This window comes from Hippopotamus amphibius, chromosome 5, assembly GCF_030028045.1.
Source record: "Hippopotamus amphibius kiboko isolate mHipAmp2 chromosome 5, mHipAmp2.hap2, whole genome shotgun sequence".
NCBI classification, from domain to species: Eukaryota; Metazoa; Chordata; class Mammalia; order Artiodactyla; family Hippopotamidae; genus Hippopotamus; species Hippopotamus amphibius.
The window spans coordinates 149731808-149745762 of NC_080190.1; the positions used below are offsets into that span (position 1 = coordinate 149731808).

Consider the following 13955-nt stretch of genomic DNA (forward strand, 5'->3'; position numbering starts at 1 on the left):
GCACCTCTGAGCATTCCGGAATCAACCTAATGGATTTATATAACGGAAGACTATAGCATAACTGTTGTTTTTCAGTTAGTTAAAATTTAATGTCTACTTCTGTGAGTCTATTTCCATTTATAAATTCCCTTTCAAAATGGTATGCAACCGTAGTTTTAAAATTGTCGTAGTTAAAAAAAAAAACACCTTACCATTACTTTAACTATATAATCATAAATATTCCCCTAAAATTTGCTAACATAAAGCAAAGGAAGGAGGAAGGACTTCATAATCTTGAACATTACAAGCTCAGCTTTCAAGAAAATCACTCATTACTTTTTATGTATTTCAATCACTTTCTGAACATTTAAACACTTCAAATTTAGCAACATTCATTATATTGGAAATTTTACTCCCATATCTTGAAGAGACTTAAATATTTCACATATCACTAAAATTGAAGATAACCCCTTCACATTATTGATTGTTCTTACACTATTAATATTTATAAAATATATTTTTACTTCTATGGTAGAATTTTGTATGATACCATCATTTATATAGATAATGTGAGAGAAATGTGCAAATGTAAATGCACATGAGAGAGAATGCATAAATATAATGTTAATGTGAAAATATTAAAAACATGAATAAAATAAATTGGGAACAGATTTTCTAGATTTAAAATTAAGCCTTTAAATAAGAAATTTTGTCCAGATTGTGAGAAGAAATAAATAAGAATTTGATTAAGTACTATCCCTCTAAATTCTTTACAAGATATTAAAAAATAGTCAGTACACTGATTTTATTTTTATAGGCTTGTAATGTCAAAAAATAGACTTTATTGAATATATGATTAGTTATTTATTTGATTTACATATTATAATAGTCCTAGAAAATATTTTCATTCCACAATTGTTTCCTTTTGTCTTTTACCAAATGAGAGGTTAACATTAAAAAATTACCACAAAATGTATAGTCACTAATATTTTTATGTGGTACTAATTGGTATATGGAACTCAAATATTAACTGTTGTGATTATTTTCATTGATGCCATCTGAGCAAGCTCTATAGGAAAATTGATAAGGTACAGTAGAAAGAGAGTTGAATATGAACTTGAAGGCCCAATGTTCTACTCTCAGTTCTTGAGCTAATTATATTTACAACCTAGTAAAAAAATCTCTTATCCTTTCTAGGCATGTTCATTTATTGTATAAAATATGAACAGTGAACTAGCTGGTATGTAAGAACTCTTCCAGCCCTGTAAATACCATGGATTTATGACAAGATGAATTAACAATGCACATAAGAAAGTACATTAATCAATCAATATTAAAATAAATCAATATTGGAATGCAATGGATGAAATTAGCCCAGAGTAGGAATAACATATTTAAGCTGTGGGTCTGCCCCTAATTCATAGAGCCAGCACCTGAAGTCACTGTGTAAGGGTGATAAACAGAAATTTCAGAGTGTTTCTCCAATGTATAATAGCCTGGGAACTTAGCCAAAGTGAAATAATAGTGAGAAAATGCTACATTTTTTATTTACTGCTGTGGACAAGTTAGGGCTGGTTGTGTGTGGGAGTTCATACTGGCTTTGTGCACGGAAGTATATTTTCATAATACTGATGATAGCTACTAGCGTCAGGCACTATATATGTTACATGCATAATCTTGCTACTGAAATTCTAATTTCCTTTTAAATAGATAATGAAACTGAAGCTTAGGAAAATCAAGTTGCTAGTACAAAGATAGTTGCTGGCAGGATCATTATTTGACTTCAGGTGTTGGAAGCTCCAGAGTCCTTGCTCTTTCTACTCTGCTGTAGTGCTTGTCAAATTTTAGAGCACATCAGAATTACCTGGATGACTTGTTAGAAACCCCTATGTCAGTGCCCAACTACCAGGGCATCTGTTTCAATAGGCCTGAGTTAGGGACCTGAGAATTCATACTTCTAACAAATTTCCAAAGGATGCTGAAGCTACTTGTTTAGGAACACTTTGAAATCACTGCAATGCAAACATTTATGAGCAAATAAAATAATATTGTGATATCAAATGGCACATCATTATCATTAATATTCTTGTTATCCAGTTATAAGGTATATGATGTATATGATAACCTTATAAATTTTGACTTTCTAGAGATTTCAAATTGGGTTGTGGATGACAAGCCATGATTATATGAAAAGTATTAATCCTTATGAATCCTCAACTAGCACCAAGCAGTCACTTAGCAAACGGTGCGATGGCATGGAATGCATTTGATAGCTGCAAGATTGGAGGTCTGAGAGAAAGATGATCACCAGCATCGAGACTGTGAATGCTGGAAGGTATTCAACAAATTGATTTTTCTCAATGACATTCCTGTAAAAGTGATATTTCTGATGAGAATGAGGTCTAATTTCGAGAAAATCTTGTAGAGGCAGAGATTGATCTCCCTGGAAAGTACCATGAATCATCCCACCTGCTCACTTTGAGAGAGAAAAGATGAATTGGTAATGACAGTATCTGTTCTATCATCCTTACCAGACCTCATCCGAAATCCAAATTAGAACTGCCACTGTATCTATAAACTACACCCTTGGATTTTGAGGAAGGGGATTGGAAAAAAGAGACAGAAAGAGAAGCTATGTTTTAATGCATGTATAGATAAGATAAAATGGCCTTGTTTTATTGGCATCTCAGGCATTTTCCCCTAACCTTTTTGTTTGCAGTCTTATAATCTCTCCAACACTGGAATTCAAAGTACAAGATGGCATATTCTCTCAAATAATCATGTTACCTGAAGTATCAGGTTCCTCACCAGACATGTTGATCGGTGCTTCAAAGTTATTTTCCAAACTGGACAAAACATTGAAAGTATTTAGTATCCTGGAGGCCTTTCTGAGACTCTGATATTAAGTAGAAGAAAGGAAAACTCTTGGGACACAAGGAGAAGTAAGTATACTTGGAATCTTAGGGAACTGAAGTTTAGTTGCTTTCACTTATTTGTATTTGAGATTAGACAAGTATTTTAGCATTAGAGGGTTTTTTTTCCTATACATGTACGAGGGCATTATTAATTGCCACCTCTCTTACGTTTTTGTTTTATCATATCTCACTTATGATAGAGTTTTACCATATTTAGAACTCTGTATAGATGCCATTTGCTTCTGCTTTATTTTAATATTTCACTGCTTCTGTAGACAGAAACTTGTGTGTTCAGGGAAAAGACATGTGTACCCCAAATCTATTCAGCTACCGGATAAACAGTAATGCTAATTAATATCACGAACAGTAATAACAACTACTGCAACTAAATCTATCCTCCTGGTGTATTTAATCTATTGAGTAGTTCTACCCCTTTTCTCCTTGAAGGATCTCAAAGGAGCTGCCATCAGGTTTTCAAGGGCCTGAAACCTGCTCCTTAATTATTTCTGCTCACACACTCACTCTTCCTACAGGGGCTTGATGCAGCCCCCACAGCCGCCTCAACTCTCTCAACACCAAACGATTCGGGACATAATGGTGCTGCAAAATGACATTTCCGAAAGATTTCAACAAGGTAACTGTCCAGGGGAAGTTCAGCTCAGAATCCTGGGAGCTATTCAAGCCTTTTGAGGGCGGTAAATTCGGTTGGCTTAGCAACTTGGTGATGCAAAGCCTCCCCAAAGTCGCCTTGTTCAAGAAGGGAATCCGCCTGCTGCCTGAGTCTGTTTTTCTTTCTTTGGTCTTTCTTCTTCGTATTATTCTGCATTGCGCTACAATCCCTGTGCCTGTCCTGCTTTCAGCCCTCAGTTGGCCTTGCCAGCGGGGCTGGAAGTGGACCACATGGCAACCGGGATGCCCCTATATTGTTTCATTTCTTCTGCCCTTTCCGCTAGGGTCCAACGAAGCCCTTGTGGCGCTCCAACCTTGGGACTGCCCCCTGTTTGCCTCCCCCCCCCGCCCCCCAGCGACAGAAGAGGGCTGGGGATGAAAGAGAAGGAAGAGGAGCATCTATCCCCATTGCTCATTCCCCAGTGATTTTTTCGAACTCGCAAGAGCCTGTTAGAGGAGTTGTTTCAGTGAGGGCAGCGTTGAGGTCAGCTTGGGGAAAGGGAGCTTTCTCTGCGCTTCCACCGGATCGCGCGACAGCAGTGGCCGCCGCACAACCGACCATCTAGAGTCGGAGAACAGAAACATACTGTTTGTTACCAGCTCTCCGTTTCCGCCTCGGACACACACCCACACCCACCCTCTAGGCCTCCCGAAGGCTCCTCCTTGTGGATCTATGTAGACCTCCTCCTCCCAGCAACACACACACACACACACACACACACACACACACACACACATCTCTGCCAAAGGCCAAGTCAGGCGTTCAGTTTCAACCTCAGGTGGTCCATGAATATTTTAGGGAATCTGGTCTTCTAGAAGCAATAAAGTATTCCAAGAGGAAATGGAAGGGAGGGATACCTGTCCATACTGCAGCAGGACAGGGACCCTTGACCCAAACACGAAGGTTACCTCTCAGCAGCTGACTCAGTCCTGTCACCCTCAAGGGAAGGGTTTTGATGGTGGCGATGGCAGTGGGTGGCTTTTTGTTTGCTGTTGTTATTGGTTTGTAAAGACATTAACCTAACCTTTGAAAAGCTATCTCAAGACAGGACAGAAATTTTCCTAACGTTACTGACAGGGCAGACTGTCGTCCTGATGTCGGCGAGTGAGGGTTATCAGTCCCCAAGCACAAGCGCGGGTCTGAAACCTCCCGGGCGGCCACACTGGGGTGGGCAAAAGGTGTTAATGAGCGCTGCTTGGCAGCTCTCTCCCTGCTTGGACACCGCGACCTTTTCCTGTACTAATTAACTGCGGGAGAAGGTGCGAGCTCCACTCTTCCAGAAGAGCTCTGTGGTGGGAGTAATATCTCCTTGGAGTCCCAGAGTAAGCGGTAACGTGGATCTTTCTCGAAGTCCAGGGTCCAGCGAGAAGCCCAGAAAGCACGCTCTAGTACAGGGTGGGGAGCGGGGCCCACGAGCTACCACCTGCTGTCCACCGAGGTCAGTGCCTTCTGTACTTTCCCTGCACGATGCGTGTGCTCCCCCGGGATCTCCCGAGAAGGAGCTTGGGGAAGCACCCCGAGGGTGTCTGTTTACGTGGGCGGGACATTTAAGCACGACTTGGAGATTCACAGTTTCTATCTGATTGAGACCTAAAACAGACATGCTGCAGCTGCAGGCTGCATTTCAGAAACCTCTACTTGCCTGTGTGTGTGTGTGTTATGTGTGTGTCAGCCTGAAATAGGCATGCATCAGGTCTAAGCCGCCCCCGCCCCGCCCCACACCCCAATTTAGTGCCCTCTATGGCCTTTAATTTCAGATGGCGACAGTGGAGATAAAATGCCCAGAGAGGGTTGCCGCTCTTTTCAACCCGACTCCAGCGATTCAGGCCTACTACTGAAGGCCACTTTTTTTTTCTACTCTAAGGCGTTTTCTCCCACTGAGCCTCTTTGTCATTGCTGTTGCAGGCAGAGGTGAGATAGTGGAGGGATGAAAAGTGTGGACAGAAGGTGGCATTCTCCTGGCCGGAGCTGTTCACCTGGAAAAGCACGCACCTCGGACTTCCTGAACCCTAGCACTAGCCTAGATTAGGACCTGCAAAGCCCTTAGAAGGACTCCCAGTCCTGAGCTTCCCCGTGGGCCTGAGAGACCATAAGAAAAACAGTGTGGAAGACAAAAACAGTCATAGACATTAGGGGAAAGAACACTTAAGCCATTGCTGCAATCTTGGTTTTAGGAAAAGCCTTGAAACTGAAAATAAAATAAGGAGAAGGGCAGGAAGGAGAAGAAACAACTGTAAAAATTGGCACCACTGAGTGACCCAAGAGCAAGTCTAAAGCGTACAGCCTCCGTTAGTTTGTGTCTCAGAATTTGAGGACAGTGTTACAAGTTGTAAAATATAGGAGATGCCTTTCAAGTGGCAGATAAGTGACAATGAAGGACCTTATTTCCATTAAAAAATTTTTTAATGGTCCGTAGGGAATTGATTTTGGACGGCATCAAAGCAGAGTGTGAAATACTCCTTCTTCCCAATGTCCCCGAAACTAGAATATATTCAGTGGACCGATGATCTCAGTCCAAAGTACGGGAGCTGTGAATAGAGGAGAGGGGTCTCATTTCCAGTGCCTTGAAAGCAAACTAACGCACCGTTTGTTTCTATCGGCGCGTCTTATCTGGAACATACGGTAGGCACTGGCAGCCTGGCTGTAATTGCAGGCGGCGCGGCTCTGTGTTTGTCAGCCTGGCGTGCTCGCCCAGCTTCGGAGACTCCGTCTCCCCATCTGCCCCTCGAATTTATTTTGGCTCAACAGGTATCACATGAAAACTCGTACTTAACCCCCGATCATCTTCTAGCAGGAGCCACCTCAACATTTTTCCTGCCAGGAGCTGTCGCTGGCTCCTTGCGCCTCCCCCACGCGGAGCGCGCGTCTGGCTGGCAGCCCCGGGGCCATCCATTAACCACCGACTCCCAGTGGCAGGCGAACTAAGCATAAACGCGAGGCTCCTCACATGTCGAGCCGGCGACGAAAATCCCTTGCAAGCAACCCGAGACGCGTTTTGTGCACTAAGCAGTGTAGTTACGCAGTTGAGGACAAGCGTTGTGGCTTAGAGCTGCGCTGAGGCTGGCGGGGGGCGGGGGTGTCAAGCTTTAAGGAGCAGGTTGGGATTACAAGGCGGTTGCTGCCACAGAGACCAGGGACAACTTCTTGGCATTTAGGGATGTAAATTAAAATTCGAGACATGCCACCGATCATTGGTCCTAATAGAGGGAGAGGTAACCCTTCCAGCTCCCTCCACCCAAAACATGAATTATCATTTCCACTGAATGCAAATGGACTGCCTTCTGTGGGGGGACAGCCAGCTGCAAGCTGGACAATAAACTGTTTCATAGAGAAGCGGCCCGATTGCGGTTCAGAGAGGCACTCCTTTACAAAGGAAGAAACGTCCAGTTTGTGTTGACAGCGGTGGCGCGCCTGGGCCAAACCCCCCCACCCCCCCTGCCCACCCCCGACACACAGACACCGAGGATTTGAAACTAGCTTCACTGAAAACGACATCCGTCGCGTCTATGTGAGCTGCCATGAGTATGGGGAGGTGATCGTTCAGAAATGATGGCATGAGTCATAAACACCGCCTGAGTATTTTTCGTAGCAATTAATGGGCAGCAGGGTGCAGGAGAAGTTGTAGAACAGAGCTGAGTATCTATTTTCTCCCGGAGGACAGCTCTCCTTCCAATGATCCTGACTGTCCCTTGCCTTCCTGCTTAGGAATAAATTTTACATCCCACCCACCCCCTCCCCTCGTCTGTGCATGTGACGCTCACTCTACCTGTCTGAACGTTGATTCTTGCTAGGGATTTTCTTTTTGGTCGTCAGCTAATGACTTTCCTCCTACCTTCATTCATCCCCAAAGGTAGCTGGTTACACTCCGTGGCGTCTCAGACCTTTGAAAAGCCCTATTTTAAGCCAAACCTCTACCACAGGACCTAGGGAAGCTCCTCTACCATTTATCCATGCAAAAGAGCCCACGTAGAAATAATTCATATATGCACGCACACATTCATGTTGGTGGGGGAATGCATGAAAGACCCCTGTGCCCTAATGCATTTAAAACCAGCACATTCCTAACATGTCGGTAACTTTGTTACCTGAAAGGGTTAAAAAGCATTTACACGAGAGTGTTTAATATAAATCTGCCACCCAAAGCATCAAACACCACTGGTTTGACTAGAAATCAAGGTAAATCTCACCACCAAGAAAAGTCTTGCAGGGGAATTCTGCCTGGATATCCACTAGTTAGAGGCTATACGAACCAACTCCCGTATCCGTTTGAGCATACTGCAAGAATATTTATTGAGCACAAGCTCAATCACTGCATTGAACGCCAAATCTGGCAAGCAAAATGCATTTCCTATCTGAGGGGGGAAAAGGAGCTGTGAATCAACTCCTTCAGTATTATCATGATAATTTTATCGGTGCAAATTGCAAAGTAAGCTACCCTTCTCCCGCGACAAGTCAGCTCACCTCCATCCAAAGCAGAGAGGACCCCCGAAAGCAAACCTACCTTCCACACAAGACACCGTCAATAAAAAGACGAGGTTCCAAAACGTAAATCCACTTTTAATCCCCATTTTCTTCATCAGGATGAAGTGTAGGCGGCCACATTTAGCGCATTTTCTCGTGCCAGGCTCCCGGGGTTTGGATTCCTTCGCTCGGCTTTCCCCTTTGCGGATCCCTTTCATATTATTCTCGAGCTCCTAATTCCTGCTCCTCAGCCCGGCGCAGTGGAGTTGTTGCTGTTGTTGGTGCGCGGTCACAGCTCGAAGTGAATGGTGTTTCTGGGATACCACAGCAACCTTGACGAGGACTCAACCATCTCTCTCCAACGGGGGCACAAAGTCTCCGCTACTCTGGATTCTGTCTTTTCTTGTGCGTTTTTTTCCCCTCCACCAAAATCTACCTCAATTCTAGCTCGTTGTAGCAACCACCAGAAACCACTAGTGAGCCTCTTAAAGCCCAGCTCCTCTCTTTGACAAACTCCCTACAATATTTGAAATTAAGGGGTTTGATTTTTTTCCCCGAATAGATCAATTCTGTCTGTAAAAGCAGCCCAAGAAATATGATGTTAGTGAGTTCTCCATTGCAGCCTGTGAATATAGAAGCATGTTAAAGGAATATTTTAATCGGAGAATCTGTATTGCTTTGAGGGAAACCGTGATGGTAATGAATCGGGTTCCATCGATGGCCACGTCGTTATAATGGGACATGTGTTACTACTGTAGTTGCAGTATATTTCAGGCAGGCGTCTCACATTTATCATCTAGTGATTTAATTGAAAAAGCGAAATCACAGAGAATTTATTTGCACACACGCATTTACATTTTTAAGTGTCTAGATGTAAACACATAACCGGGTTTTTTGATTCATTAGGCAAACAGATTTCATCCGTGACCAGGGCGGAGGTGAGAGGCGGGGAGGGAGTCAGTCATCTCCCCAAACAGTTCGCCCTTTCATCCTCCCTACCCAGTTTTCAGCTGATGTGTGCTGCAGTTAAATTACTGTATCTGCGGTAGTTATCTGGAACAGACCCATTTGTCTTAATTTTGAATCGGTCCCAAATATGTAAACGGGAGGGTTCTTTCAAAACGGAAAACGTATGTATCTATACGTTTAGGACCTGGCAGCGCCAACGCGCCACTCAAGGGTTAACATTGTACAGGGGAAGAGTTCTTGCGCCATCTACTGGCCATCGCTAAACCTCCCTCTTCTTTTTCACATCTAAAGGGTACCCTGTTTCCCTCATCCCAAGGTGCGGGGGAGCTTCGTCTTGAGACCGGTGTGTTTTGCTCTCGTATGTCAATTTTCTAATCTTTTTTGGTTGGTCCTGGCCCAGGTCTTATAACTCATAAGTTCCTTAGACTAGGCACCTTATTGGAGATCAGACCTTTTCGGGAATCTGATACCATCTCAGGAGGGGGACGGCTGCAGCACTGGTTCTGGAACAGACAATTGCAAAGGCTTCTGTCTCCATTTGCATGCCGAAGGCTATCAGGGGGATTAGTATCTATCTATAGCGTTTGGTTAAGAGGACTGCTCAATTTGAGTTTGCAGCTCTCCACATCGCCCACAGATGGTGGCTCCCGTCCCCTACACCACATGAGAACCCTGGCCAGCTTTTGTCCCTGGGCTCGATGTGGAGCTGCCCGCTCACAAGAGCAAGGCTATTGCATCTGGAGGGAGTTTTACTCTGGGAAGTGGGCACACTGCAGAGTCTAGAGACGTGCGTGGTGTGTGGGTTCAGTCTGCAAGCATAGGAAGGATTCTGAGCTCTCCGGGTATGTGACATTTTGTGTGGGTCTGATTCTCCCACGGGTGTGTGTGTGTGTGTGTGTGTGTGTGTGTGTGTGTGTGTGTACATGGGTGCTATAGTGAAGAGTAAGAGTGTGTTTATGGTAATGATGGAGAGTGTGATTTTCCATGTGTTGGTGTTTTCACAAGTGTGTTTGTGCAGTGTATACATGTGTGCATGTGTGTATGTTTGTGTGTGTGTGTGAGAGAGACAGAGAGAGTGAGTGGGGGGGGAGAGGGAGAAGAGAGAGAAGAGAAAGAAATTTCTTTTCTGGATAGGGAGCATTAGCAAGAGGCAAAAGCTGTAAATGCGTAACTGACCTCATTAAATTCAGGGAGGTACATTAAGGGCAGTGTGGCAGGATTCTGTTCCTTCCCATGAGTGCTTTCTTTTATTGTCCACATATGCAGATACCAAGGGAGTGGGTGACAAGGTTGGGACTAGCCAGACATTTGGAGGATCAACACTGAAAACGTCATTAGCCTGCTCAGCCACCTTGGTGGCAGTTCTGGCAGCAATTTCAGTCAAGATGTCAGGGTGTGTTGCTGCTGCTGTTGCCTTTGCTGGACTGAACAAAGAGTTAGATGCAAACAGGTTCTTGGGCTTAATGAGGACACTCAACAAAATCTTCCTTACCAAGTGTGCAGAGGTTAGTCACCTCAACTGATTTCACTTTTTATTAAAAGAAAAAAATCTTGGGTGTATGTCATTTATTTGAACACATGGGTATATATTCCAACAGGAGGACTTTATACCCAAAAACTTTATTTCTCAAAAGTCAGGAATACTTTTAACAGTAATTATTGTGCAAAAATAAATTTTGACTATGGGACCCTCATGACTACCAGTTTCTAATATTTATTGTCAGACATGCTAATCCTATAATCAAATTATCTTGCCCTGAATGAATCCTGTCTATCATTTCAATGTGAAGTTTTTAAAAGATTTATCTGGTAGCACATAGTACATTGAACAATACTATAGTTTCTACTTTTTACAGCTCATAATAAATCACAAGCTATTTTTTACCTGCATCTTCCAGCTCCTGAGACAGGATAGAAAATCATATTTTAGAGATGGGAAAAGTTAAGGCATGGGGAAATGAAATGGTTTATCCAAGGTCATCATCAGGAGCCCTGACATTTGATTCAATACACTCAGTACTGGATCACACTCTTGTCTTTCATGCTAAAAAGCCTCCTCTTCAAGGGAGCATTTCCAAAGGTATTCCAGAAACATAACATTATCAGCCAAAATCCTGGATGAGAAATTCCTCAATTTCTCCAGCAGGAAAAATACGATGTCTAAATTCGGGTAGCAGAAATCATCTATCTAAGCTGATCTGTAGGAAAGCAGCACAGCTGTACATAAATTTGTTTAAGACTGTTAGAAAAAGAAAATGAAAAAGAGTTAACATAATAGCAAGCATTAAATGCTTACTGTAGCCGGCATATCATATTCAATCACTGTACAACTTGTTGAGACAAATATTACAATTATCCTCATTTTGTAGGTGAAGAAATTGATACACAAAGAAATTAACCATCTTAACTTGCCCCGGGGTAATATATTTAAGAGGAAATATGAATATACTATGTCCAAGTTTCGAGTCAATGTGCTTGCCCACTGTTCTTTCCTATGCTAGCTCCCAAAGATACTTGTTTTAAAATAGTCTAATAACAAAAAATAGAATTTTTATAATAAATGTACCTGTATAACTATAGAAAAGCAAAGATATAAGATGATTTAAAGGTAATTAAATTATATATATGTATATCATACACACACGCAGAAACATTTTTTTTCTTTTTATACTTGTCAGTTACTAAAACTCCCCTCTCTTTTGCTCTTTTCTTTTTTTTAAACTTCTTGTAGCCTATTGATCTTCTCACATACAAGTCGAGGGAAAAAGTGACTTAGTAAGGATCATCAGGCCAATCACATTGATGAAGTACCCTGGAGACTTCTTAAAAAGTGTTTAGATCAGAAAGGGATGGGTTCTCCAAACTGAAAACACCACATTTCCATTCCTTTTCAGTGCACCCCTCCCAAATACTTATATAATACAATGAAGTTTGATCTTAAAACGAGACTTAATTGGCACTTAAAAGGGAGAAAATAAGCACTTTTTCAAAAATTGCTCCATATTAAACCAGGTCCTCAATGTGTATTTACTCTGTTTTAGTACCACAAGGGCAATATCACAGAAAAATGATCAAAACAGAATGAATACACTGAGAAAAAAGCAACATAAAGATTTGGAAAGAAGTTACCTTTAACTTTGAAAAGAATTGCATATACTTTTGACAGTCATGAACTTATAAAGTGTTTTTCTTAATTCATGTCACATATATACAGATTTACATGAGAATTATTGTTCAAATGTAGTATTTATTTTGTTATAGAAATGTTCCTGAATGTCCACTGACTGTAGAGATACACTTTTTAGTTAAAAGGCTTAAATTCAAATCTGTGGGTCTGTGGGGGAAAAAATAGTTAAAGTAAAAATGTTAATGATTCACAAATAATGAGGCAGGAATGTTCCTCTTTGTCCGCAGCTTTTATTTAGAATCTGTTGCCAGGTAAGTAGGATAAAGAGGAACTCCTTTTCTCATTTTTCTAAAGTGTCCATTCTTGAATCCTTCATATCTGACCTCTCCAACTCCTGGGAAATGAAACATTTGAATTTAAATGTTGAATCTAGAATAATGCACAAATTCTAATTCAAGTCTGTGCATTTTGACTTGCAATAGCCCCTATTTGGTTGAGGAGAAAAAAAAAGAGCTCTAATATTCATGATAAAGTAACTTTTCTTTAAGCAATCATATTTAAGAAGATAAATTATCAGGTGGATAAAAGTATCTTTCTTGCTGTTAATCAGGAAGCATTGTTGAGAGGTGGAGATGAACCTCTTGGAAGTGTTGCTAAGTGTGCTTCCTAGGCATTCATTCCTCTTATGTCCTGACTCCTCTTTCAGTTTCATTAATAGTGAGGCTTAACAGTCTTTTCAAGCTTTAACCACATTAAGAAAGTGAGAGACTGAAGTTTCTATGTCACATAAGGGTAATAATAGTGTATTTTAAACAATGAGAGAACAGAAAAGCCTTAAAACTGAAGGCAGTATCTATTGCTGTATCCAAACAAACAAATCATACTTTCCAAAAAAAACTTATTTTTGACATGAGCCACATATATAAGTTTAGTACATTAACATTCAAAATTTTAAACTGATGCCTACTTAAATATAGACAATATAAGATATGTAGATAGTTTAATATATACTATATGAGCCCATTTCCCTAAAGGAAAATAACCATGGTAAATAGTTGGGAAACATGTAGGTAATTATCCTAAAAGAAAAGAGATAAGAATTGAGAGAATCTTTAAAGACAGTTCTGCTTGTCTAGAGGATAATTTCACTCTCCTGCTAAACTTGGGCCTTATATCACGTAACTTGTCTCTGCATAAAGGGATAGAAATAAAAAGTTAAGCAAAAGATATCTTTGCTGAACAATCAGGATAATCCAGTTCTCTTCTTTTCATAAGTAATAAAGTTGTTTTGCGGACAAGCTCTGAGTAAATCTCAATTCCCAGTATAGCGGATCTTTTTATCATCATTTCTTTAACTCTAATATAGTTATGTGATATCAGCCTCAAATGCACTTGAGAATACATAAATATTTAGAGAACATAAATCAAATGGGTATTTCAAAAGATACCGTCCGTCAACATACCGTCCGTCAACATTACTATTAAAATGCAATATGTATTTGATTTCATGCCCTGAAGTTATCTGCCAATAAACTCATTACTATCTCCTAAAACATTTGACTTTTTTTATCACCTATATATTTTCTGCTAATCTTCAAAATTGATTGTAATTTCTTGAGATAAATGCATATGTTCAAATATTCACAGTTTAGTAAAACCACTAATACATTTTATTTTGTAGTTTTCTAGATTAGGTAGATTGTGTGAGACCTTCTTTATATTTTGTTTTATTTGTCTACTTAAGCTTCAGTTTTATGAAATTTTGCTTTAGAGAAATCTAAACTTAGAAGTAAGCAATTCTAAAACCGAAAGTTAATTCTGGAAAGGCACAAGC

The 13955-nt window shown here is 41.1% G+C and overlaps 1 protein-coding gene across 2 annotated transcripts in view; it reads right to left on the reverse strand.

The window, feature by feature from the left end:
• The window catches only part of CSMD3 (CUB and Sushi multiple domains 3), a 1219369-nt gene extending 1211126 nt beyond the window's left edge, over positions 1 to 8243 (reverse strand). For both annotated transcript variants that reach the window (XM_057736100.1, XM_057736099.1), the window contains exon 1: positions 8066 to 8243. In XM_057736100.1, coding sequence (XP_057592083.1) covers positions 8066 to 8243 — 178 coding nt within the window. The remainder of the gene's footprint in view (positions 1 to 8065) is intronic.
• Positions 8244 to 13955: the final 5712 nt, after the last annotated feature.